The sequence below is a fragment of the Saprolegnia parasitica genome (genome assembly GCF_000151545.1).
Source record: "Saprolegnia parasitica CBS 223.65 unplaced genomic scaffold supercont2.5, whole genome shotgun sequence".
NCBI lineage: Eukaryota > Oomycota > Saprolegniomycetes > Saprolegniales > Saprolegniaceae > Saprolegnia > Saprolegnia parasitica.
Genome location: NW_012156399.1, coordinates 663,161 through 687,782, shown reverse-complemented (window position 1 = coordinate 687,782; position 24,622 = coordinate 663,161). Strand labels below are relative to the sequence as shown.

The 24,622-nt window shown below is 58.3% G+C and overlaps 7 protein-coding genes across 7 annotated transcripts; 5 read left to right on the top strand and 2 right to left on the bottom strand.

Annotated features, from left to right (window-relative positions):
* Nucleotides 1–228: 228 nt before the first annotated feature.
* SPRG_02110 (50S ribosomal protein L13) lies at nt 229–1,333 on the top strand. Its single transcript, XM_012340661.1, has 3 exons — nt 229–424; nt 735–904; nt 954–1,333. The coding sequence occupies exons 1-3, from the start codon at nt 286–288 to the stop codon at nt 1,254–1,256; spliced, it is 612 nt and encodes a 203-aa protein (XP_012196051.1). The 5' UTR covers nt 229–285; the 3' UTR covers nt 1,257–1,333.
* A 372-nt stretch (nt 1,334–1,705) lies between these two features.
* SPRG_02109 (SCY1 protein kinase) lies at nt 1,706–4,595 on the bottom strand (the record flags this gene model as incomplete). The annotated part of the gene is made up of 3 exons (XM_012340660.1): nt 1,706–2,204; nt 2,266–2,644; nt 2,698–4,595. 3 exons carry the CDS (start codon nt 4,593–4,595, stop codon nt 1,740–1,742), a joined length of 2,742 nt encoding a protein of 913 aa, XP_012196050.1. The 3' UTR covers nt 1,706–1,739.
* Nucleotides 4,596–7,191: 2,596 nt separating this feature from the next.
* SPRG_02108 (hypothetical protein) lies at nt 7,192–7,853 on the top strand. Its single transcript, XM_012340659.1, has 2 exons — nt 7,192–7,474; nt 7,498–7,853. The coding sequence occupies exons 1-2, from the start codon at nt 7,307–7,309 to the stop codon at nt 7,711–7,713; spliced, it is 384 nt and encodes a 127-aa protein (XP_012196049.1). The 5' UTR covers nt 7,192–7,306; the 3' UTR covers nt 7,714–7,853.
* A 394-nt stretch (nt 7,854–8,247) lies between these two features.
* Nucleotides 8,248–8,605, top strand: SPRG_02107 (hypothetical protein; the record flags this gene model as incomplete). Its single annotated transcript, XM_012340658.1, is given in 2 exon segments — nt 8,248–8,427; nt 8,441–8,605. The coding sequence occupies 2 exon segments, from the start codon at nt 8,248–8,250 to the stop codon at nt 8,603–8,605; spliced, it is 345 nt and encodes a 114-aa protein (XP_012196048.1).
* A 1,633-nt stretch (nt 8,606–10,238) lies between these two features.
* SPRG_02106 (hypothetical protein) lies at nt 10,239–17,867 on the top strand (the record flags this gene model as incomplete). Its single annotated transcript, XM_012340657.1, has 22 exons — nt 10,239–10,293; nt 10,345–10,515; nt 10,559–10,677; nt 10,725–10,994; nt 11,047–11,382; nt 11,411–11,512; nt 11,567–11,915; nt 11,960–12,094; nt 12,150–12,319; nt 12,367–12,429; nt 12,484–12,647; nt 12,695–12,887; nt 12,942–13,028; nt 13,080–13,130; nt 13,166–13,410; nt 13,463–14,028; nt 14,090–15,543; nt 15,596–16,260; nt 16,312–16,410; nt 16,455–16,723; nt 16,773–17,383; nt 17,439–17,867. The coding sequence occupies 22 exons, from the start codon at nt 10,239–10,241 to the stop codon at nt 17,865–17,867; spliced, it is 6,603 nt and encodes a 2,200-aa protein (XP_012196047.1).
* Nucleotides 17,868–18,019: 152 nt separating this feature from the next.
* Nucleotides 18,020–20,697, top strand: SPRG_02105 (hypothetical protein; the record flags this gene model as incomplete). The annotated part of the gene is made up of 11 exons (XM_012340656.1): nt 18,020–18,282; nt 18,342–18,527; nt 18,574–18,811; nt 18,861–18,910; nt 18,996–19,125; nt 19,182–19,534; nt 19,585–19,644; nt 19,692–19,890; nt 19,938–20,117; nt 20,173–20,535; nt 20,589–20,697. The coding sequence occupies exons 3-11, from the start codon at nt 18,723–18,725 to the stop codon at nt 20,695–20,697; spliced, it is 1,533 nt and encodes a 510-aa protein (XP_012196046.1). The 5' UTR covers nt 18,020–18,282; nt 18,342–18,527; nt 18,574–18,722.
* Nucleotides 20,698–20,756: 59 nt separating this feature from the next.
* On the bottom strand, nt 20,757–23,460 carry SPRG_02104 (hypothetical protein; the record flags this gene model as incomplete). Its single annotated transcript, XM_012340655.1, has 13 exons — nt 20,757–20,897; nt 20,946–21,107; nt 21,158–21,235; nt 21,293–21,391; nt 21,437–21,583; nt 21,677–21,853; nt 21,899–22,098; nt 22,151–22,578; nt 22,622–22,704; nt 22,766–22,892; nt 22,941–23,035; nt 23,076–23,153; nt 23,197–23,460. 13 exons carry the CDS (start codon nt 23,458–23,460, stop codon nt 20,757–20,759), a joined length of 2,079 nt encoding a protein of 692 aa, XP_012196045.1.
* Nucleotides 23,461–24,622: the final 1,162 nt, after the last annotated feature.

Here is a 24,622-nt window from a genome sequence, read left to right as displayed (position 1 = left end):
TGGCCACACGAGTCGATTGGTCAAAACCGCCAATGGCCATTCCGATCGCGTGACTGGTCGAAATGGTGACCGTCTGTCTTGCATTTCAGCCAATCATAAAATCGTATTCCGTACATCCGTGCATTATAATTCGTTTCTATTAATATTGGATACTACATGCAAGTAACGCCGTTTTATAATAGACTCTTTTTATAAGCCCGACACCTAGGCCTCTTGGCCAGCCATTTCGGGTTGGTGAGATTGCCCTTGAGCAACTCATTTCCTCATCGGTGTAATCGTCCAAACATGCCCTTCGAAAAGCCCGTCATCATCGACTGCCGCGCGCACATGCTCGGTCGCCTTGCGTCGCTCGTCGCCAAGGAGCTCCTCCTCGGCCAGCACGTCGTTGCCGTCCGCTGCGAAGAGCTCAACATCTCGGGCTCGCGTAAGTTCTTATTGCATTCATCTAGGTCCGTAGGCGCAGCGACCGCTTGGTGTGTTGAGGCCTTGGCCTTGGCAAATGGATGGATAGTCTTATCTTCTGGCATTTACGCCAAGGACCTTTGGATGACATTGACACATTTCACATGTGGCTGGTGATGGCCACGCATTGCGTGTGCCCGCTCCCATGCGTCGCCTCGAAACATGCTAAAGTCGCTGCGTGCAGGCTTTCCCTCTTTGACTCACCATCAAACGGATTGCCATGCCGGACCTACACCACATCCAGCAGTGTTGCTGACGATGCTGGCTTGTAGACGTGCGCAACAAGGTCAAGTTCCTCCAGTTCTTGAACAAGCGTACGGCCACGAACCCCAAGAAGGGTCCCATCCATTACCGCGCTCCCTCGCGCATGTTCTGGCGCTCGGTCCGTGGCATGTTGCCGCACAAGACGGCCCATGGTGCCGCTGCCCTCCAGCGCCTCAAGGTACTGCATTCTCGCAGACGACATCAAGAGGCTCATGCCTTGGAACTAGGTCTTCGATGGTATGCCGTCGCCGTATGACAAGGTCAAGCGCATGGTCGTCCCGGATGCCCTCCGCGCCCTCCGCCTGAAGGCCAACCGCCGCTTCACCGTCCTCGGCAAGCTCTCGTCGGAGGTCGGCTGGCGCCACGGCGACCTCGTCGCCCGCCTCGAAGCCAAGCGCAAGATCCGCTCGGAGGCTTACTACAAGAAGAAGCTCGAGCAGAACAAGGCCTTGTCGGCTGCTACGGCCTCGGTCGCCGCCGCCCACAAGGAGCTCAAGCCCACGCTCGAGAAGTTTGGCCTGTCGCTTTAAGCGACTTCTGGTCATGTTTGACACCATCTTGCTACTCTTCTAATACTGTAGTAACACGAGGAATGTTTACCGACGCACTCGCTCTTATTCGATCACCAACGCAACGTGTCAGCTTATACAAGTCTCTAAAGCTCGCATCTAGGCACCTCTTTGCCTTCGGGAACCCTAGAGGGTCCGCCACTGCCCACGCCTACCCGCAGAATCGCTGGCATCGGCGCACTGTCTACTTGCCTGCTGGTTAAAGCAAGCACTGACGTCAAGGCGTCACCAGACCGCTGGGAGCACGAGCGATAGCATTCGTATACTCTCCTCGAGCAGCGTCAAAGGAGGCCCGAGACTCGAGAAGCCAGGGCGGTGGCTGCTACTGCATTGTACTGGCGTGCAGAGAGGAGCGGATTGCGACGACTGTCATCCTCCGCTACAATCTCCAAGTCGACAGCGTTTGTTGTCGATGTTTGGTGCAGTGGTGTCTCGATTTCCGAATTACAAGCCATCAAAGGCACTAAACTTGTTGCCATCGTCTTGCGTCGTCGGGTGGTGGCCAGTGTAGCTCGCGTACAGTTGTTGTTGCTGCGGCGCCGCGTTCCCGTACGGCGTCGACGCATAGTTGTTGGCGTACCCGAGCTGCGGCTGGCCGTACCCGGGCGCGGCGGGCGGAGGCGCGCCGAATTGGTTGCCATATCCGCCCGCATTACCATTGCTGTTGTTGTTGTAGCTCGGAGCTGCGACCGGCGGCGCGGCCAGCAACGGCGCGCCGTTGAACGCCGAGACGGCCGTGTTCTGGCCATACCCCGGGGTGCCGCCGTACCCACTCGACGGGGGCGCTGCCGCAAACGACGACGGGGCGTAGCTCGAGGGTTGAAGACCAGCAAACATGTTGCCACCCGGTGCCGGTGCTGGCGCCAACGAGAGACCTGCGAGGCCCGCGCTCGGAGCGTTGCCATATGCCTAAACACCAACAACGAGTAAGATGATGCTATGTCAGTCGACAAAACGAGGTGGTGTGTACCGGAGCGGCTACCGTTGCAATCTCGAGCAAGTCCGAGGTCGGCGCGTCAACCGACGCACTCGTACGTCGGTTGGCCTTCTTGGCCCGCCGCCGCTCGGCGTAGCTCTCGCTCGGGGCTTCTTTCGGCGGCGTCGCCGCGGACCGGCCGCCGCCGTTGAGGATGAACGGGTCGTCGCGACTGCTCGTGCTGCTGCGGTCCGAGTACGTGGACGGCCGAGCGTCCGAGTACGGCGCCGGATCCGACGGCTTTTGCGCCGCCTCGGGCGCCTTGGGCACATACTCGTCTTGGAGCATCGAGTTGACAGCGGCCATGCCCGAGGCCTTCTCTTTGTTGCGCTCGACGGCGCGGACCGTCTCGCCAAAGCCCGAGGTCGCGACGCTACATGAGCAAACATGCTTGTGACACCATAAACACGAGTTGTCGGGCGGTACCTCTGGGTTTGAAGCCCCGACTCGGCCATGAGGGCCTTCTCCCGCTCCGAAATGATCTCTTTGAGCATCGCGTTCACGCGTTCGCAGACCATGTCGAACTGCGCGCCGTTGAGGTTCTTCTCCCAGAGCAGCGGTGAGACCGCGGGTAGCACGAGCTTGGCCATGTACTCGGGTCCGAGGTGCTTGCCGAGGTTGTCGTAGCAGCCAAGAATACACATGCACACGGCGGGCGTCTTGTCTTTGGCCAAACACTCGGCGAGGCACGGCATGACGCTCTCGACAAGGAGGTCTTTATCAAACACATGGAAGGACTTGGCGAGCCAGAGGAGTGCGTTCACGCGCACGGAGAGCTGGGGCGGGTCCAAAATGAGCCGAATGACCCGCGGCAGGATGATTTGCTTGAGAATGCGGTACTCAAAGAGGCTCGCTTGGTCGACAATCTTGTTGAGGACCTTGTCGAGGATCTCGGGCACGCTCGAATCGAGCGCGCGGCAGAGCATAGGCACAATGTGGTCGCGGATGTAGCCATCCTCTGCTTTCGGGATGAGAGCCTCGAGGTTTTCGACAAACATGAGCATGCACTGGACTGGCTCGGCAATCGTCAAGAGCGGCACCATCATGGGCGCAATGTGCCGCGAGAACGTCGTCTTGTCGACCATCGAGACGATCTTGAGCAGCGGCGTAATCACAAACGGCGCGATCGCGGGGTTGATGACGACGCTTTGAAGACCGGGAAGCACGAGGTCCCGGAGTACTTTGGGGGAAAAGCCCGAGAGGACGTCCGGGAGCGCCAAGAGAAACTTCGCCTGCGACGCCGGGTCCTGCTCGACGAGCGTCTGCAGCGTGCGCAGCGTCTTGACCAGCCCCGAATCAAAGAACGGCGACGAGAGGAACGCCCGCGCCTCAATGCGCGACGACGGCGAGAGCTGCAAGAGCGTCCGAATCGTGTTGTGGAGCGTCACGGGCACGGTCGGGTTAAACGAGATCGGGTGCAGCGACTGCGTTTTGTAGCCGTGCGTCATGACCTTGCCTTCGAGATACCCGAGCACGGGCTCGTGGCTGCCATCCGGCTTGGGCGGCGAGAAGAGCTCGAGCACGAGGAGGCCGAGCGAGAAGACGTCCGCGTGCGCGTCAAACGTTCGGGGCTCGTTCACGAGCTCGGGCGCGCAATACTCGAGCGGCGGCTCGTAGCTCAGGAGCTTCTCGCCCTTCTTGATCGGCTCGGCGTGCCCGGATGCATAGTACTCGCTACGGGACGTCGAGCCCGGCTCGACGATGCGGCTAAAGCCCATGCCCCCGAGCTTCCACTCGCCTTTCGGCGTGATAAAGATCGCGTTCGGCGAGAGGCCGAGGTGGACGCGCCGGCCTTCGCGGTGCAAGAACGAGAGCGACTCGCCAATGTGCATGAGGCCGCACGCGATCTCAAACTCCGAGAGACCAATCTCCAGCACTTCGGGCGTCACGTTGAGGACGTTGGTGAAGTTCTTGCATGCGTTTCCGAGCGAGCACGTGACACGCTCGGTCACAAACGAGAGCGTCTTGCGCGACTCGTCAAAGACCTCTTCGATCTTGAGGATCTGCGGGTGGCGCAGCAAGCGGAGCGTCTTCATGTCATGGCGCAGCACGTCCAAGACGCGCTCCTTGTTGTGCACCTTGTCGAGCTCGCGCTTGTCAAAGACAAAGAGGCTCACTTCGGCGCCGGTCTTCTTGGAGACCGCCGGGTAGATCTTCCAGAGGAGCTCGTGGCCACCGCTCGCCGTGCTGTCGCGAGGAAACTCGTAGTTCTTCTCGTACTCCTCGCCGAGGACAGCCGTCGAGACGACGCCCGAGACCGACGTCCCGACGTCAAAGGCCGCGGCTTGGACCGCAACCTTCCACCGGTTCAAGACGCCCGACATGGCAAAGAGGGAATTGACGGCCAAATCAGGACAACGAGCAGCCGGGTTCGTTGAGGCTAAACGCACGCACTTTTTTACGATAAATTGCATTGAGGTGTGACTATGGACAGGGTATTGTGGCGTGTGGTTAGTGATACGATCGAAAGATCGAAACTCGGTAAGCGACAGCGCGCACGATTATGCTAATAACGCATGGAGGGTGCATGAGACTGGTGGAATGGAGAGCGACGCTGGAGAGCAAGGCAGAGCTTGCATGTTTCGGCGAGGCGACAAGGCGAGGCGAAAGCGCGGGCTCAACGTGGCGTCGTGGTCGGTGCAATTCGGACGCGAACCGGCAATGTCCTAATTAGGATGGACCAATCACATGCTGCAAGGTACAATGACCGACCTTGCCCTTCGAAAAGTGCAATGGTGTCGTGCAGCGCCATCGAGCCCAAGGGAATAAAACCTCGATCGAGTCGGTCAAGCTGTCAGCCACGATGTTCCAGTACCGGTACTGCAAAGGCACTGATTGAGATAGCGACCATCGCAATACTACGTGCATGAACTGCATGAACGTTGCTATTTTAGCAATTACCCCAAATATCGTAAACTTTAATCTCGTTCGTTTCGCCGGCGCTTGATCGTCTCGGCGCGAGCTAGCTGCTGAATGCACGAGCTTTCGTTGTGGGCGACTGGAAGATAATGCATGAGACGCTGTCGTGGACGCACAGCAATCGCCACATTTACCGCATACGACCACATTTACCGGATAAGCGGCGCATTGAACCGGATGCGTTTCATTTGGATCGGCTTGGACGCAGCAATGCTGCAATTTCATGCTACCATGTATTCCCTCCCGAGAGCCGAGAACGTCGCCAAGATGTCTGGTGCTGCGGAGTGTCTACGCGGTACGCATGGGTCTGCGACAGCCAGACCCGCGGGAGCCGCCCGTTCAACACCACCGTTCGGTGGCGGTGCCCGTACATCATGACCAACATGTCCACAGGTCGTCCGGGCGCTTCAGACCAATGTCGGGCTGTGCAGGCGCATGATCAACTTCAGGGAGTGGAGTAGCTGACCGGCGCCACAAACTTTTTTCATGTGGCGGAACAATTGCTGCGCCGGTCCCCGTGCGAAGTGTGCCAATCCCGAAAGTGGCAGTAGATTTTGCGCAGAAGGTTGAGCAAGCAAAGGACCTCAGAAAATCAATGCAATAGTGTACCATCTGGGATAACTTGCCAAGATGCCCAATCCTTAGCGACTTCTTGGAGTATGTTCTGGATCTAGTAGCATAGATTTGTATATATGAAATGGACTGCAGACCACACCTTCCCCATTTATGGGTAACTTGAGACTTTTCGGCTCAAACACTCGCTTCGTATCCAACACGCTTGACTGTACGGAGGACTAACCGCCTCCTTTTGTCCTGGATCCACTGAATTGTCCTCGCTTGCTCGATTGCGATGGAGCCATACCGCCTCATTAACATCAAGGTAGAAGTTTAAAGATAGCAGGCGCGTTCCATAGCCTCAGTAGCGTAGCCATTCTGCATTTTAGCCCCCCCGCCGTAAGCGATCCCCACCCACTCTTAACGTGGCTGGCGGGCGCCAAGATACTCTTGTTTGCCCCACTCTCGTGCTCGGCGTTCGAGAAGCGAAATAGGCGGCGTCGGTGGTGTGTGTGATCCAGCGCTGTGGCGACCGCGAGTACGACCCGGATCGGTTTCTGTTTCGTTGGGGACGCCGTGCGTTGGGTCATGGAGTTCTGCCGAGACCGCGCGTGGGTTGTGACCGATTCCGCTCCCTGGCAACAACCAGAACGTGAAACACCAGTCTACTGACTGCTGCCAAAGGACGTACAGTCCCATATCAACGAGCTTCTCCCGTAATACCAAGGCCATAAATATATTTAAGGCCATAAATATATTTATGGCCTTGTATACTTATGGCCTTGGTAATTCTAAACATGCAAACGCACATCGCCTTGTCCCGCCCCACCACTGTAGGTATGGGCAAAAATACATACAAAAATCAAGTGTCTTTTATACGGCATCTATTTTATCGTTCAACGGCGCAAGAAGGTCAACTTTAGAAGGACATGGAGAGGGACGACGGGACGAATGGACGTCTTTCGAAAGTCAATCTTCTCTTCTTCTCTTCTTCGCTTTTATTAGGCACGTTTGTTAGGTCCCCACAATCTATGCGGTAGTCGCCAACTGGACCTTCTTTTACTCTTGCGTTATGTTGCAGGGGTCCCTTCAACATCACACTAGAGCAAAAGAAGTTCCGTTGCACCCCTTGGCATATACCTGTAGGCGATGTGGCATCCCAAACTCGATTGTAGTCTGCGGGACAACGCACACATTCGATTGTCGAAACATGATCCTTGGAATATTATTGTGTGGCCCAATAAGAACAAGCATTCTCTGTAAAAAGTCGGAATCGTATACGTCATCTACAATTGAGGCGGATTCAGGATCCGACTTTCTCCCTTTCAACAATTTTTAATATCATACAAATTTCAAGTCAAAGCAACTTCATGATTTTTTGATGGGAGAAAGTCGGAACCTGAGTGAACGCGCCTCTGATTGGCTGATTTTAGCCATTTTGACTCGCGCCCATGGCACACCACCCAAGAAGGAGGCCCGCACGCTCCGTTCGCAGTGCTGCGACGACGGCGCCGCCGTAGCTGCTGCTTCTGGAGACACGCCTCCAGCACCGGACTCAGCAATGCAACCCTCGAGCGCACCGTCGGCGTTGCCGCAACGAGCGAGGATCATCCCGCCCCACCCAAGTCGGCGCTGCGCAAGGTCAAGGTGCAACGATGAGAGTCCCTCACGCTCTAGGACGTGCATGGCAACCGGCTCTCGAAATGCTCGAAGAGCAGCTACGCGAGCGGTATCCGGCAGATCGTCAAGTAGCTGACAGAGCCCGAGCTTGACGACCGCCTCAGCGCCGACGGTACCATCAACCTCGAAGCGTTTACCTACGACGACTCACACGAGTTCCTTCTCTGGAAGCTCAAGTGCGCCAAGAATGCAATGACGGCGCTCTCCGGCTTCCGCTCGGCGCTTCGTCGCGTTCTCCAAGTTCAAACCCGCCGACCTCTCGGCGAACCAAGCCAAGATCTACTCTGAGTGGAAGTTTGTCAGGAGGCACAGAGCAACTTGGCCTCCGTGCACGGCGCCGATGTGACCATGCCGTCGAGCTCCGCCTCGGCCGCGGAGGCATTTTCTACTATCTCGAACCACTCATTAGCGACGTGGCAGCAGACGCCTCTGGGTCGTGAGCGTCGGGTCTGCCAGCTCAAGATTGTGACATTTGCCAAGATTCTGCGCAAAACTAGTGCGGCCTCTAGGATAACGTGTAGCATTTATAAATACAAGTCATTTCATGTTTCCCATAGCACCAAGTCATGCACAGCATGCCATATCTGCGCAAGTGTGACCTCCATGGCGCGCCCAGGACCTTGTTGAATATTAGCCAATCACCATGCGAGAAAAAGGGTTATGCCCAGAATCCGACTTTTTCTCGTTATAGCTCAATGAATGGTGGGGCTGGTCGCGGCGATGTGTGGGTTGATACTGTAAAACAATTGGCGGCAAAGCTATTAGATACGAGTATGTAAGCTTGGAATCCTAGGCACGAGTCAACTTCATCTTTGAAAATCGATGAAGGCGCCCAACGGAGGTGAGCCAAAGACGCCTGCGCTTTGCTTCCCGATCCTCGGTGGCTTTTACGACGATCGGGACGAGAGATTGATCGCCGACGCGACAACCCTCCGCTGCGTCACGGTCGGCTTGTGCATCATTTCCTTCATCGTCGGTATCACGCAACTGACGAGCGGCTTGGTGAATGTCCAAGAAGTTACCAACGTCGTCTTCTCGGCAAATCATGTTCCTCATCTCGATTGCGAAAGCCTGGCTCAATTCAGTGGAACGAGCTACTCGTGCGCGATGGATCCGGACTTTTACCAACAAGGCCTGTGCAACCCCGCCAAGCCGCCGGTCAACTGTGCCGGTGGAGTAGTCGCTTGCCCTGCAAATGTAAGCAACTACTTAGCGCAACCCACGACGGCCGATGGACGTCTGGCTCCGATCATTGGTGGGTGGAAGATTATCATGGAAAACATGCACTTCAAGACGTACGACGACTGCTTGGCCGGCTGTCCTGAATGAGACCGGCGCCATGCCGGTCGTCATTAACCATGGAGGTGGGAACTATTCGTCCCAGTACCTCGGCGATCTCTGGATCGGCGGAACGGGAGCGTATTTCCGTATTGAGGGTCTCTCGCCGCTTGGGTTTGCATACCACTCGTATCTATTCGACCTGTACACGAGGTCATTCTTTGACTTGGTAACCATGCCGCCGTCTTCATCCAAATGGTCTTGCGCAGCCGATGCCTCCAACTACTTTGCAAACGGCTCCATCATCCCCGGGTCGTCCATCGATATTTTCTTGACAGAGTACATGCCGAAGAACCTCATCACCCGAACGGTGGCACGTACAAAGGGAACGCCAGGTTGTCCGTTGCTCACGCCAATACGGCTCTGCGAGAATTTCTACAACAGAGGACCATTCACGTGCACCTACAAAACGCAGATTCGCCCATCATGGACCCAAGTCTTGGGTAGCGCGATCGCGAACGCTTATGCACTTCTCGGCGCGCTCACGACAGGAGTTGCATATTTCATCAAGCACTGCTGCTCTGCGGCGGAGCCCGTCCCACAACAAGCCACCGCCTCTATTCAAGATGGCGACCCCGAAGCGGGTCCCCAAGCTATGCGAGGTCCACCAACGACCAGGGGGATGGACAAGAATAACTCTCACAGTCTGTACAAGTAGCTTGAGTAATAATGCGCGAATTGATGTCCCTCTTTCTCGCGTTTACAAGCAACGAAAATTGGACCATATCGCGTCATTTCTGTACAGTGAAGGAGCACAGGTCTTAACAGCAAACTGGGTGGTCAGTAGACTTGTTACTCTACTACACTTGGATCGGAAACCCATGCCTCACGATGAGAGCATGGTCGCCGTATGATAGCACTCTGTATGTACTGCGTTCGATCACAGGGCGCTCACCTATCGTAGGCCCGAGTGGCCTTGATGTCCATAGCACAGCTGCATTCGTTTAAGAATCCTGAACCACCGTAGCGATAGAAAACAACCTACCTCAATTCCAGGACGAAATTCAAGGTGCAGCACACTCAGCTGCAGCACACTGCTGGAGATGCGCCAGGTGCAAATCAACGCTCTGCGATTGGCGATCCAACAATGACTCAGTCTATTCACGGCGTACACACACGAAACGCCATGCCTATCAAATACGAGTATGTTGCTGGAAGCCATCTTAAACGAGAGAAATGCTACTACTAAGTACTAGTACTAGTACTAGTACGCACTAAGAAGCGCGTGAGAACTTGGGACATGATGCAGTATAGATAGCGTGCAGCTCCAGGTATTACCTTGCACCGCGCGAATGTGCTTTATAGTAGACGCCAGTGCCCGAGCCTTCATTGGTTCTGGGATAAAAAGAGTCACAGGACTCAAAATGGCGCCCTTTTACGGTTTCCCTTTGAGTAACGACGCGTTGCACATCATCGCGACAAGCAAGCTCGTTCTTGATTTTGCCCTGTCGGACGCAAGAGCAGCCTCATTCCGCATGCGCTGGCTGTTGCTTGTCGCGGCGGTCGTCGGTCTTTTCCCCACTGTTTACGGTACGTCCTTACGCCGGACGATGCCAGCACCGTGATCCATCATGGCCGTAGGCACGACATGTTCGTCTTCGAGTACGTGCAACCTGAACGTCAAGTGCTCGCTGCCATTGGCGCAGCTCAGCGTCGGTGACGCAACCACGTGCCAACAAGCCAGCACCATTGTGCCTTGCTCGTCCTGCGCGGGCGTGGGCCAGCAGTGCTACAACGCCCCCGAGTGCAGAGGTTCTATTGCTTTGATCGCGAGCTCCAACTCAAAAATGCGTAGATTCGCTCTTTTACTGCGAGTTTTTGTCGGCAGCCCAAGTGGCCGCGCTTCCAGCGGGTCACCCCTGTCTGTCGACCGCGTGCCAACTGAGCAAGCAGAGTCCTGCGTGCATCGCTTCCGTACACCGCCACGGCGTTTTCACGCTTGCTAATGTCTGTCTGGCTAGACGTTCCAAGCGTGCTGCGTGCCAGGCACACCGGGCTGCAACCAAACCGTGGCGCCTGCGGCTGGTTCCGGCTGCACGCCGAGCGGGTGCAGCTACTTTATGGGGCAGCCGACGATCACCCCCAACTACTCGGCGATCGCGTGTCCGTTTGCGAACGCGTCGGCCACGTGCATGACGCCGCAGTGCAACGCGTCGTCCATCTTTCGCAATATTGTCAATGTGTTCGCAGCCAACATTGGTTGCTCGGGCAGCGCTTGCATCCCTCCGCTCGTACTACGACCTCCTCCGTCTCTTCCATGCAAAGGACACGATTTCGATCTAGATTCCTGGCGTGTGCACGGCTGGCGTCAACCTCACGGCATCGACGACCCCGTCGTTTCCAGGCTGCACCAACTACTTGGTGGACTACTGCACCAAGAACCCATCGGATGTCGGCTGCCACCAAGTGTGTCCGTACAACTGCAACCTCCAGACCAACTGTCCGTGCAAGTCGAGTGCGTGCGCGGCCGTCAACCAAGCGCCGCTCTGCGTCCGCAACGCAGGCGTCTGCGCCAACTTTCGCAAGCTCTTTGTCAATGCCATGTTTACGCAGCGCCACTTCCAGCCCGCGTCCGACCATTTGGCGTACGCCAAACCGCGCGGGACCGCCGACGACGCCGTTCCAGTGGTCGGCCACGCTCACGCAGGCGCTCGCCGACTGCAACGCACTCATCCCGGAACTCGGCGACAACCTTGCGTCTTGCGTCACAACGTCGTTTGCCTACTGCAACGCCAACCCGTGGGACCCGGTCCGTTCCAGCTTGATAGCTTGATAGTTTGTTGAAACTGTGATGCGGGCGTAGGCATGCAAGAGCGACCTGAGCGTCTGCGGCGACGGCATCGTGTCGTGGCTCGAAACGTGCGACGAAGGACCGAACGTGACGGCGACCGGCGGCTGCACCGCGTGCAAGACGGCGCTCAACTGGGAGTGCTACGCGCAAGGCACGCCGTGCAAGCGCTGCCTCCACCAGACCGGCTACGTCCTCGACATGCCCAACCCGGGCGTGTGTCCCTTCTGCGCCAACCTCCAGACCGGCAATCCGTGGCCCTGCGCCACGACATCGCCGTGTGCCGTCACGACGACGCTGCCGCAGAAGATTGCGTGCGACAACTATGTGCAAAAGTACTGCACCGGCATTCAAAGCAACGCGAGTACGCCCCTCTTTTCAAGACAAGACGCAAACTCAGCTCTCTAGGTCTCCGGGACCCGGGCTGCGACACGTACGTGAATTTGACCAAGCCGTTTACGGTGCCGTCAATCCCGCAAGCCTGCGACGTGGCCATCAAGACGATCACGATCAACGACCCGCAACTGTACGCGCTCAAGGCACGTTGGTTTGTTGTTTGGAGGACGACAACTCATCGTGACGTGTCATCAGTTTGCAGTCTTCAACTGCGCGTACGGCACGGCGCTCAACAGCCAAGTGGCGCCAACGACGCCCTTGTATGCGTTCACCAACCCACTCGACTCCATGTCGCTCTCGACGCGCAGCGCTCTCTCGACCGCCGCCTTTCAAGCCATCGTCGACGTCTACGGCAACAAGACGTCCAAGCTGGTACGTCCACTTTGCACTTTGGCGCATGTCTCATATGTGATCTGTAGTACTCGCTACAAAACTTGACGTTGAGTGACTTTAGCCCGTACGTCAACAGCAGCATTGTCGTGGTGCGTCTTTGTGCATGTCTCGGCGCTTTTTCTCGAACCTTTTGGATGCACTAGAATGGACTCCCGCTCTCGTTTCCATCGACGATCGCGCAGCTGACGCTCTTTCCCGGCGCGCCTAACACCCCGTCGCCGCAGTGCGGAGCCTTGCCCTTTGACACGCCACTCATGATATTGCCGCCGAGCCAGCACCCGTTGCGCTGGGCGCTCAAGGCCTACTTGTACGCTCCGTCTCGACGATCCTTTCAATACCAATAGGCTGTGGTAGAACCCAGCTGCAGTACCGCGCCATCAACGGCAACGACGCGTCCTTGTCCAACTTTGCGCAGCTCGCTCTCGAGAGCTTGACGACCGACACGACACCGCAGCCCGGCGTGTTTCAGGCGGCCGTGCTCTTGAGCCAGTCGACGCAAAACGCATCCGGTGCGATCCTCGAAAAGAAAATGCAGACTTGCGCGACGGTACACGTCACCCTCCTCCTTCATTCTTCGACGCACGAGGCTCACGCCACCTAGGTGGCCGGCAACCAAGTGTGTTTGGACATTCAGGCCGCGATCGATGGCCGCCGCGCGCAATTGCACTTTGGCAAGCTTCTCTTTGACGTACGTCGGTCCTACGACGCAGATATGAGGAAACGGAATTGGCACGCGTAGGCGTCGTGCACTGACACGAGCTGCGCGTACGCAGTGGACGCCTGCCGCATGGTGCCGCTCACAAACAGATGCCGACGTTCAACCAGAGTGCAGTGCTGGCGACGGCCAACGACATAGTACAGCACATTGGCGGCCTCGACGACGCCAACTCGAAAGCCGAGACGCTCCAGCGGTTCCTCCAGATCGCCGTCGCCGCCGCCCACGACGCGTACAGCGACACGAGCATGTTCTTCGACCAGATCTCCATCACGGGCCCCGAGCCCGTCGTGCGTCAGAACGTTCCCAACTACTGTGCGACGCCCCAGTATTCGAACGCTGCGCTCTTGGTTCTGTACGCATCCTCCTCTTTCCGTGTGTGTCCATCTCATACGCTGGAGGATTAGGAACCCCGCGTGGGTCTCGGACCCGTGCTGCAACCCAGCGCTGGCCCTCACCACGTGTTGCGCGCCGCAAAACGTGCCGAGCGGGTCCATTCCGGTCGTGAAAGGCTTCAACACGACGCTCGTGAGCTCGTTCTGCGCCGGCACGCCCGCCAACACCATCAGCAGCTACCTCAACGGCGCTTACGCGACGCTCCAGGCCAACATGGCGTCCATCGCCGCCATGAACGCGGCCATGAACGCCGTGTCGTGGGCGACGCTCAGCAGCATCCAGCAAGTGTGCTTGGCGACGATCCATGGCGCCAGCTCGCTGGCTTGCTACTCGGACCTCGACTGCGGCGCGGCCGTCTGCTCCCCGTCCACTTGCCTCAAGAACCCGGCGACGGGCGCTGGCACGTGCAGCGTGCCGTACGACGCCATGAACCGCTGCATGGCCGAGTGCTTTGGCGCCAACATGGACCCGGACGTGGTCCGGTTCGCGAAAGCGCAGTGGGGTCTCTCGCCGCTGAGCTCGGCGTCGGCGCTCGCAACGGCCTTTAGCACCTACGCGTCCGTGCCCCAGTGCGTCGGTACGATGTCGTCCTCGCTTCTTGCTTGCGTCGTGGACCTTATCGTACTCGGTCCCAATAGGTCCGTTCGCGACGCTGCCGGGGATTGGCACGACCCGACAAGTGTACGCATGCAACGCCACGTGCCAGAGGAGCCACTTGTGCGACGACGGCGAGTACATGAGCCTCCTCATGTCGCAAGCGGGCGCTACCCTCGACTTTACCGTCAACGCCACTTGCATCGCGAACGGCGGCCGGCTCGAGTGTGCCTCGTACGGCGCCAACGCGACCACCTGTGCCCGGTATGCGTGCACGTTTGACGCGATCGTCAGCGCGTGCAAGGACCAGACGGCGTGCATGAGGACGTGCATGCTGCCGATGACCGCCGGCGGCTGCGCGCTCGCCAATGGTACGTGGTATATGGACCAGTACAACCGCTACCAGTGCTGCCCACCGGACGCGTACTATAACGGGACCAACACGGCCTTTCCGTGCTCGTACGCCCCGCCCACGGCGCCGGCGCTCGCCTACACGATCACCGACCCGACCTGCTGTGCGGCGCAGAACGGGACGTGGTACGTGAGCGGCGGCTACGGCGCGTGCTGCTTTGGCAAGCTCACGACGATTCAAAACGGCAATGCGATGCAGCTCGCGTGCGTGACGACGGTCAGTAGCTGGGACGTGGCCTCGTGTTTGAGCAGTTGCAGTCAGCACCGCGCGGCATGCACGTCGTGCAAGGCAGCGCAAGCGTCGGCCGGCTGCTGCAACACGACGACGGTGGTCGCAAACGAGACGGCGTGCCTCGCACCGACCATCTGCACCAACCAGCTCGTGGCGGCGGCCGACTGCGCCGACCCGACGCCGTTCTGCGCCAAGTGCGCGGGCAACGTGTGCTCGAGCGTGACGCAGTGGCCCACTTGCACCCTTGGCGTCCGCTCGTCCAGCGCGTGCGCATCGGTCGGCGGCAGCTGGGAGGCCTCGACCAAGGTCTGCAATGCGTTTCTCAACCGCACCATGGTTGGCACTGACTGCCTTCGGTCCGACTTTTGTCCCAACGCGACCGCCGTCGACACGTTCTACGCGCCGTTCGGTGAGGTGCCCAAGTTCCCACGCCGCGCGGTCACGTGCCAACGCGGGTGTTACCTGCCATCGTTGACGTCCCATGCGACGTGCACCGCAACCGCCAACTACAAGTGGCTGCCCGACCACGGCAACGGCAACGGCATCTGCATGACGCTCACGACCGCAGCCGACTGCGACACACTTGGCGGCACGTTTCTGAACGCGTCAAGAACGTTCTTTCCCGGTGCGTTCACGACGACCGCCATGTGCGCTGAAGGCAACTGCGTCGGGAGCCCACGCGTCGACGGCTGGAGCGCGGCGCAGTGCACGTTGTCGTCGTCGTGGGCGTCGTGCACGATGGCGTGTTCGACGTGCGCCGTCCCGACGTCGAGTCCGTTGGCCGCCCAAGGCAGCGCCGCCTGCTTTAGCACCGACGCCAGCTACTGCGCGAGCCTCGGCTACAGCGCCGCACCGGTACGCCTCGACCTCGCATCGCTGGTTGAATGCGTTGACATCATGTGACTAGTGTATCGACATGAGCGCCAACACGACGACGGCGTGCGCGGCGCTGACGAGCGCGACGTGGCGCACGTGTAGCAGCTACGCTGCTGCGAGCACGTGTGCCAACGCCACCGACGTCTATGCCACCATGCTCGGGTGCCGGTGGACGTCGGGGCCGTGCACCGACGCCGTCTCGTGCGCAGCGCAAGGCTCGTGCAACGACGGACCCGACAGTCGGCGCAAGGTGTGCTTGGACGCTGGCTGGACATATGGAGACACGTGCAAGGCCAAGATCACGACCGGTCTGAACCAGGTCACGGTCGCGACGTGCAGCCAGTGCCAGACGACGACCGGTGTCTGCGTTGCGCCTGCGTCCGGATCGGGCTGTGCGACGCCGGAACAGGTGCACCCGCGCGGGTGTCGTGTCTACGGTGTCGCGACGGCGACCGCGTGTGCGACGGCGGGCGGCAACTGGGTGACACCGGCGACGACGCAGTCGGCGTGTGTGAGCACCCTCGGGTGTCTCGAGCCTGGTGCGACTTCACTGAGCATGAAGAACTCCACGCAGTGTACGAAATGCGGCGGCAGTCTCAAGCCGTGGTATGCGTGGACGTCCGGTGTCTGGGCGCCGGCGTACGTCGAGCAGTACACGTGGCAGGCCAACGGTACGACGCTCGTCTCGGCCAACACGTACGTCGCTTCTTCAAATCATGAGCACGAGGTCAATAACGGTCGCATTAGGTACAAGCCGACACTGTCGCTGCAGCTGCTCGGCCAAGTGCTCCAAGGACCGATCGCAAAGCGGGTCGCGCGGCTTCAAAAGACCAAGGCCCTTCTCCAGTACATCGACGACTGACATGCATTGCATGTCTGACGCACCGTAGGTACAATGGCATGACGGACGTCCTGAGCAAGCTCGCGTGTGCGTGCGGTCGGTCGGCCAACAGCGGTTGCTTTTCGACGCCGGCCTCGGCCAATGCGACGCTGACGAGTCAGAGCCAGATCTTTTGCGGCAACAGCTCGACGTCGATCCCGACCGGAACGACGTCGGCGCTCGTGACGCTTACATGTCCGAGCTCGATCTCGGCCCGGCGTCGCCTCGACGCGTCGTCCGACGGCTCGGCGCAGCTCAGCATCTCGACCTACTCGATCGGTAGATACCGCACAAGATGGCGTTGGAATCTTATACGTGTTGCTGGTAGCGAGCTACACGCTGGCGCTGGCGCCGTACTGCGCGTCGCAGGCACTCAACCCGCTCGTGCTGAGATCGCCGAGTGGTCTCGTCTACGGCCAACTCCTTGGCCCGGGCCAGGGCATCAACCTGTCGAGCGCCTTTGACAACATTTCGCTCTGCCTCAGCATCGACCCGACGGTGCGGCAGTGGCCGGCCTTTGACACGATCGACGTCGCGCTGCTCAAAGACGACGCGACGATGCAGCCGCTCAACCTCACGACGTTTGGCGTCATCGACAGCACCCAAGTGTGCTTTAGCGCGACGCAGAACGGCGTGTACTTTGCCGTGCGGCGCGCGGCGGCCGCGTACGCCAACCCGAGCTGTCCGCTGAGCTGCGGCGCCAACAGCAGTCTCTGCGTCTTCAACGCGACGACGAGCGCCGCCGAGTGCGTGTGTCAGTGCGGCTACAGCGGTGTCTTGTGCACGAGCGGGTGTCCGAATGGCTGCTCGGGCCAAGGCACGTGCTATGAGAACGCGTGCTATTGCAACGCAGGGTTTACCGGCGTCGACTGCAGCAACTACTACTGTCCCGTCGACGCGTCGGGTCGGCCGTGCTCCAACAACGGTCTCTGCGTGCAGGTACGTACATATAATGGTCGATCGGAAAGACACGGTGTTTATCGTCGGATGGTAGGGGGCGTGCGTGTGCAGCTCCAACTATCAAGGGGCCGTGTGCGACACGCCGCAGTTTGCACTTTTGAACGGGTCGGCGCCGCCGGACTATGTGAGCAGCTACGTGGCGCCGACAGCAACAGGCAACACGCTACCGCCGAGTTATTACACGCCGACACCAGCCCCGAGCACAAGTGCGCCGCCGGGATCAACGTCAGCGACATCGGGATCAGCGACAGCGACATCGGGATCAACGACAGCGATACCGGGATCAACGACTGCGACACCGGAATCAACGACTGCGACACCGGAATCAACAACGACGACGCCGCCGACTACGACAACCGATACGCCGCGGCCAACAGCGACCAAGAGCGCTGGTGCATTGTGTCCACCGGGGTACTATCTGCTGGGGCTTGTGCTGGTTTTGGGGCTGGCCAACGCCACGTAGACAACTTGGACGACAGACGTTCGTATCCGCCTCGAGCACACGTGCTTGAAATGCATTTTAGACAGCGTGCTAACACTCGATCTTTATAATCGAAGATTATTCAGTTGTTCGAAGCACCTTGGGCTGGCCTGTCTTTTTCTTCCAGTCGAAAATTACCGCCATGAAAGCACCACCTCGCTCGGCGGCGTCGCCAGACGTGGCGCTCCAGGTGAAGAACTGGCCGCTCGACAAGTTCAAGGAGCGGCACGGCTACAACTACGACTACGTGTTTGTCTTCAAGGTGCATGACGAAGAGAGCACGCTCACGGAGGCGCAGACGGCGTTTTCGATGCGGCTTATCCTCCAGCGGCTCGCGGGGGCTGGCCTCGAGACCAAGCTTTTTTACTCGTCGACGCGCGACCTCGTGTTTTGCAAGGCATGTATATTTATATGCTGAACGCATGACAATATCGTATATATAAAAATTGTCGATAGATTCGCGCGTCCCTCCAGCGGCTCTGCAAGGAAGCCGACCGCATTGACCTCAAGCTCGAGTTTGACCCGAAAGCATTGAAAGAGCTGGCCGAGGCCGGCAACCCCAGCCATGGCATTGCACCCATCACAATCGCCGACGAGTGCTCGCTGACATCACGCGCTCCGTACCAAAACATCTTTGGCAAGGTACGACCTACGGGAGTTGTGGACGACATGTGGACAAGTTGTCTAGTACGACATGGACGAGCGGCTCCAGTCGGTCTACAAGAAATTCGGTCCACTCGGCAAGCAGATCCCGTTCCGCGGCGTCGACCGCATCAAGCTCATCAATTCCATCATCCACGCCCACACGAGCGACGGCGGCTGCCACCTCAACAACAAATGCTCGAGGTGAAGAAGTGCCTTGTCACGAGCTTCCCGCTCCACGACTTTGACGAGCGCGACAAGCTCAACGCCAAGTGGATCCGCTGGTACCACTCCCTATCTATGGGATATAGGCGAAGGCCACGACGGTTCTAGGTCGAGTGCGCCGTGGAACCAGCCGTACAACGACATCAAGGATTACTACGGTGAAAAGTCGGCCTCTACTTCGTCTGGCTCGGTACAATCCATTTTACATACTAAAACATTGATTCTCAACATCTGGACTACTAGGCCACTACACGACGTGGCTCATTGCGCCGTCAATCGTCGGCATGTTGATGCTAGCCGATATTGTCATTGAAGGCACAGTCGACGCGCGCCTGCTTGGCGTCTTTGGCCTCTTCATGGCGCTCTGGGGCACGTACGTTCTATTTGATTCTATGATCTTATTTGGTCTTATTTTCGTCTATGCAATAGGTTCTACCTCGAGTACTGGAAGCGCCGTAACGCAGTCATTCGTCTCGAGTGGGGCATGGACGGGTTCGAAGACGACGAGGAAGACCGCGCCGAATTTGAAGGCGCCGAAGTGTCGTCGCCCATCGACGGCAGCAAGATGCGCTACTTTAGCCCCGAGAAGCAGCGCCAGCGCATGCTCTCGTCGCTGCTCTTCATCTTTGCACTTGTCTTGCTTGTGGTTGGCGCTGTTGCCGGCATTTTCATTTTCCGATACTTTGCCCAGCCCGACCAGCCGCTCTACCCGTATACGACCATCACCGTTGGCAACAAGACGATTCCACTCGACTCGCCCATCGCGTCGACGCTCAATGCGAGTACGGTGCTTCGTCTCGATCTCGAATCTCAATTTGGATCCTTTTTGTAGTTCAGATTCAGGTCATGAACGGCATCTACATGACGATCGCGGTGCGCCTCAACAACTATGGTACACTTTCATTGAGATGGAACGTTGGAATCTGAATCGGAAACTAGAAAACCACCGTACGCAGACGCAGTACGAAGACAACTTGATCGCGAAGGCCTTCCTCTTTCAGTTTGTCAACTCGTACGCAAGTCTGTTTTACATTGCTTTTATCAAGTTTTACGTCAACGGGTGCTCGGGCGACGATGCCGGCGGCTGCATCTACGATCTTATGGTCGCGCTCGGCATCATCTTTGGCCTCCGCCTCACGTACTACACGGCACCAATCGCGATAGTCTCACGGGATCAATGACTAGATCGGGCAACTTTTTCGAAGCCGTACTGCCGTACCTTCAACGACATTGCAAGCGTCGGCGCGCCGACGGTGACGGCGTCGGGCGGCGTCTTATCTCGTCAGCGGAAAAGCAAATGGCGCTTGGCCACTACGACGACATGGCTGTCTTTGGCGACTACAACGAGATGATCATTCAATTCGGGTGCGTTGGATCGATCCATTGTGGATGAAGCGAACGACAATATTGTGTGGTCTAGGTACATTACGCTATTCGTCATCTCGTTTCCGCTCGCGCCGTTCCTCGCGCTGCTCAACAACTACTTTGAGATTCGGATTGACGCGTTCAAACTCGCAAAAGAGTCGCGCCGTCCCGACCCAAAAGGCGCCGAAGACATTGGCACGTGGATGACGATCCTCGAAATCCTCGGCGTCATCTCGGTCATGACCAACGTGGCGGCCGCCATCTTCACGTCGCACACCACCTTCAGCGGCCTCTCGGACGCGACCAAGCTGATTGCGTTCATCGCGCTCGAGCACGCTGTGCTCATGGTCAAGTATGCGCTGACGATTCTCGTCGACGACGTGCCCGAGGACGTTCAGTTGCAACTCGACCGCGCCAAGTACGCCTGCGATTCTTTAAAAGTTGATAGACTGGTACATTTCTCTATCCTAGGTTCCTCGTCAACAAGATTGTCTACTTGATCCAAGACGACGATGACGATGAGCTCGCCAAGGGCAACAAGATCAAGGTCGACTTGACCATCTTTGACGACGACGAGTGACATATTTTCCATCACCCTGGTTTCAGTACATTGAACTATGCATGTTTCTATTCGAGGGCTTATGTCAAAAGCGTCGCAAGGGAAAGCGTGACGTTGCTAGTGTGCACACCGAGCGAGGCCATTTCCTCGTGGAATAGCATGGCATCGCGGCGCGAGATCATGACGACCGGAATGTGCACGCGGGCGCCGGCGCCGTCGTCCTAATCGGTCGACCTTCGTGTCTGTCGACGCAATTAAGACTGACGCACCGAGAGACTGTACAAGCGCTGCCACTTGGTGGCCTTGCGCTCGACCTTGGTGTTGACCGCAATCATGCCAACCCCGCCAGCAGCTTGCACGTGGAGGGCTTTCCGCGTGAATGAGCACTGGCCGCGCTTGACAACGACGATCTTGCCTCGCAGCGACGCAGCCTAGACGCATACACATCAACACGACATTACCCATAGCACATGGTGAGTACGAGCGAGGACAAGTCGTGGCACGCGTACTCCACAGCGTCCAAGGCCGCAAAGACGGGGCCATCCACATGGCCATCAAGCTAGTCACATCCGCCCTTTACATCGGTCCGTGTAGTGGACGACAAACTAGAAAGTACCTGCAGCGAGTGACCAAACTGAGCGGGAGCGGCCGGAAAGGTCATGAGATGGAGGTCGCCGACGCGCACCGAGACGGCGGCCTGGGCGTAGACTGCCCGCTAGGTACACCATGTCAAGCGAGGTGGGAGAAGCCTCCGCCGCACCTTGGCGGCCGTCTTTGGTGCCCGGCGCGACGGTCGGCGGCAGGTCCGGAACGTCGGTGCGTGCTTTTGCTTTTGGGTCATCGACGCCGCGTCTTGAAAGAGGTGGGGCATCACAAAGAAGAGGTGGCCTTCGGTCGTAAAGACCACCTACACACGGTCGTTTTCGTCAGCATCCATGGGCTTATTGCCACCCAAAACATCAAAGTTGAAATGATAAAAATGAAGACAAGTCGACGCGACCTTGGACGAGGGCACGGCCAACGACATGTTGCTGTACGTTGCGTCGGGTGTCGTATCGTGGCTTGGTACGATCACGCTCGAGTCGTTGCTGAAGAGGAGGTAGAGGTACTTGACCGTCTCGCTCAAGAAGAAGCTGTCCATGCGGTCCTCGAGCGACTTGTCTTGCACGTTGGCCACCTAGAAAACCATACATTTCTCGGTCGAGAGAGCAACTCGACATACGGCTGCATAGCCACACGCGACGCGCGACGTCTCTTCGATGTCATAGAGCAGCTTGCGCCCGACCTTGAGGTATTTTTCGTCTTTTGTCGCCATGTACAAGTGGTACGTGCTCTCGGCGAGCTCGGGACGCAGCGGATAATGGCGGCCCCACCGGATGAGCTCACCGTCACCAGCCATGTCGTAGAGCTCGGGTAGCGCGCCTAGTTGAATACGACATTGCCATACATGTCATGTTGTTGAAAGATTGTCGACCAAACTGGTTCCAGAGATCAAAGAGGCGCGCGTGCGAGTGGATCGCACCGTGCACATCCCCCGCAAGCACTTGAAGACCAGGCCAGAAGGCTTGCAGCGCCGAGACCCGTCGATAGCGCAGCGCGTCCTTGCCAAAGTTCATATCGACCTCGAAATGGTACCCGTCGTCGTGCAGCATGTGCGCTTCAATGCTCGTGTAGCTTTGGTTGAACATGTAAAACCAGTCGGTGTCACCCGAGAGCACGTAGTACTTCATGAGGTACTCGTAGAACGAGTCCAGGCCGGCGCCAATGCCAGTGTGGGTGTGCACCCAGCTGCCCGTCTCGACGTTGATTGTGCTTCCGAGCAAGTGGAGCTCCGAGCGCCGTTCCCAGAGCTCCAAGACCGCGCTCTTGGCGCTTTTTTCAAAGGCCGGGATGCCCGAGAGCCTACGATTTCCATCCAGACTCGCCGCATGCAAGCGCAGTCTACCGAGAAAGCAGCGACATCTCGAGGAGGAGCGAGCCCGCGGCCGCGGGACACGTTTCGGCGGTCGTGCCCCGGGGTACACCGTACTAGACATGTACGTCGTTGGAGCAGCATTGTCGGAGGAGTCGGAGGCCCAAGGTGGTGTACCTTGAGGTTGATGCGGTGGCGTGGAATGCCCGTGGGCGTGTCAAAGGCGGGCAATAGCCGCTGCCCAACGTCGACGGCCAAGCCAAGGAGCTCGTCGTTGTAGCCAACAGGCATGAGGCCGACATGCCTACGTAGATCCTTGTTAGCTTGGAAGGAACACTAGGTCAAGAGAGACTCTGGCGACGCGAGCATGTGTGCCGAGAGGAGGCCGCCGATGATGCGAATCGTCGTCTCGAACACGGAGATGGTCACGTCCCGATCAAACGAGACCTAAACGGCGTGAGCGCTCAAGACGTCAAGCGCAGCCTACCGTCTCGATGACTTGCTGGACTCCTTCGACGAATCGGTCGCGGTCGACAATGGCGAGCATCGAGAGCGAGTCAATGAGCTACAACCACTGCGGTTAACGCGTATAGAAAGACGACGCATACCGTGAGCGCAAAGCCGCCAAGCGCGTCGTCCAAGTCGCCACGTTCTCGGCGGTCCCAGCGCCGGCCTTGGCAGCTCAGCGGCTTGAGCTCGTCCCACGGGAACGCATGCGTCATGTAGGCGTCGTAGCCGTGGAAGAACATCTCCTTGGCCTTGTCCTGGAGATGCTGCTTCTCGGTCCAGTGCATCACGCCCTGCGTCGCAGCGATCGCGAGCAGCAGCAGCAGCAGGCAGCAGCGCAGGCCGCGGCCCGCCACCTCTGCCATCATGCGTGCTGAGTGCATGCGATATTCGGACGAAAACGACGCTATCGTGCGCTGGATTGGCTGAATTGAAGGACATTTTGACCAATCAAAGGTGAAACATCCGGCTACACGGCTTGATGACGGTTGATGACGTGGCATCCGCACGGGGTACGACGGCCTATCGCAGCCCGAAGGATGTCCAAGATGGAGTCAAGTAGGGTCTCCAAGATGGAGTCAAGTAGGGTCTCCAAACTGGAGTCAAGCATATGCAACGCGGTCGTGTAGCGTGGTGTCAACTGTGTGAATACATCGTGCTTCCTACCTTGAAACACAGACGATTGTCATTATCGTTTTAGAGGAGGTAGACAAGTCCACTTTAAGCGCACTCTAGAGAATCGTGTCCATGTTTTCGCTCACGTCACGGTTCCAAGGCCAAAAGAACGGGGGCCACGTAAAGGGAGCTGGTGTCGCTCCCGCCTCTTTGGTCACTGCTGGCACCGGTGGCAGGTTTGCCTTGCCGACGTCACCCGTCGACGGACTCGCACCAGGTTGTGGCGCTGGTAGCGTCGTCGGTGCTGCCACCATAGGCAATGTCGTCGGTGTCAACGGTAACGTCGTGGGTGCCAACGGTGACGTCGTTGGTGTCAACTGCAACGGCGGCATCGTCGTGTTCACCGCTGGTGGCGCCACGTAGCTGCTCACATAGTCCGGCGGCGCCGACCCGTTCAAAAGTGCAAACTGCGGCGTGTCGCACACGGCCCCTTGATAGTTGGAGCTGCACACGCACGCCCCTACGATCCGACGATAAACGCCGTGTCTTTCCGATCGACCATTATATGTACGTACCTGGACGCAGAGACCGTTGTTGGAGCACGGCCGACCCGACGCGTCGACGGGACAGTAGTAGTTGCTGCAGTCGACGCCGGTAAACCCTGCGTTGCAATAGCACGCGTTCTCATAGCACGTGCCTTGGCCCGAGCAGCCATTCGGACACCCGCTCGTGCACAAGACACCGCTGTAGCCGCACTGACACACGCACTCGGCGGCGCTCGTCGTCGCGTTGAAGACGCAGAGACTGCTGTTGGCGCCGCAGCTCAGCGGACAGCTCGGGTTGGCGTACGCGGCCGCCGCGCGCCGCACGGCAAAGTACACGCCGTTCTGCGTCGCGCTAAAGCACACTTGG

Coding starts and splice junctions, on each gene's coding strand:
- SPRG_02110 (XM_012340661.1), top strand. CDS start 286: ATGCCCTTCGAAAAGCCCGTCATCATCGACTGCCGCGCGCACATGCTC. Junction 425..734: donor GCTCAACATCTCGGGCTCGC/GTAAGTTCTTAT, acceptor GCTGGCTTGTAG/ACGTGCGCAACAAGGTCAAG. Junction 905..953: donor CTGCCCTCCAGCGCCTCAAG/GTACTGCATTCT, acceptor CCTTGGAACTAG/GTCTTCGATGGTATGCCGTC.
- SPRG_02108 (XM_012340659.1), top strand. CDS start 7,307: ATGCAACCCTCGAGCGCACCGTCGGCGTTGCCGCAACGAGCGAGGATC.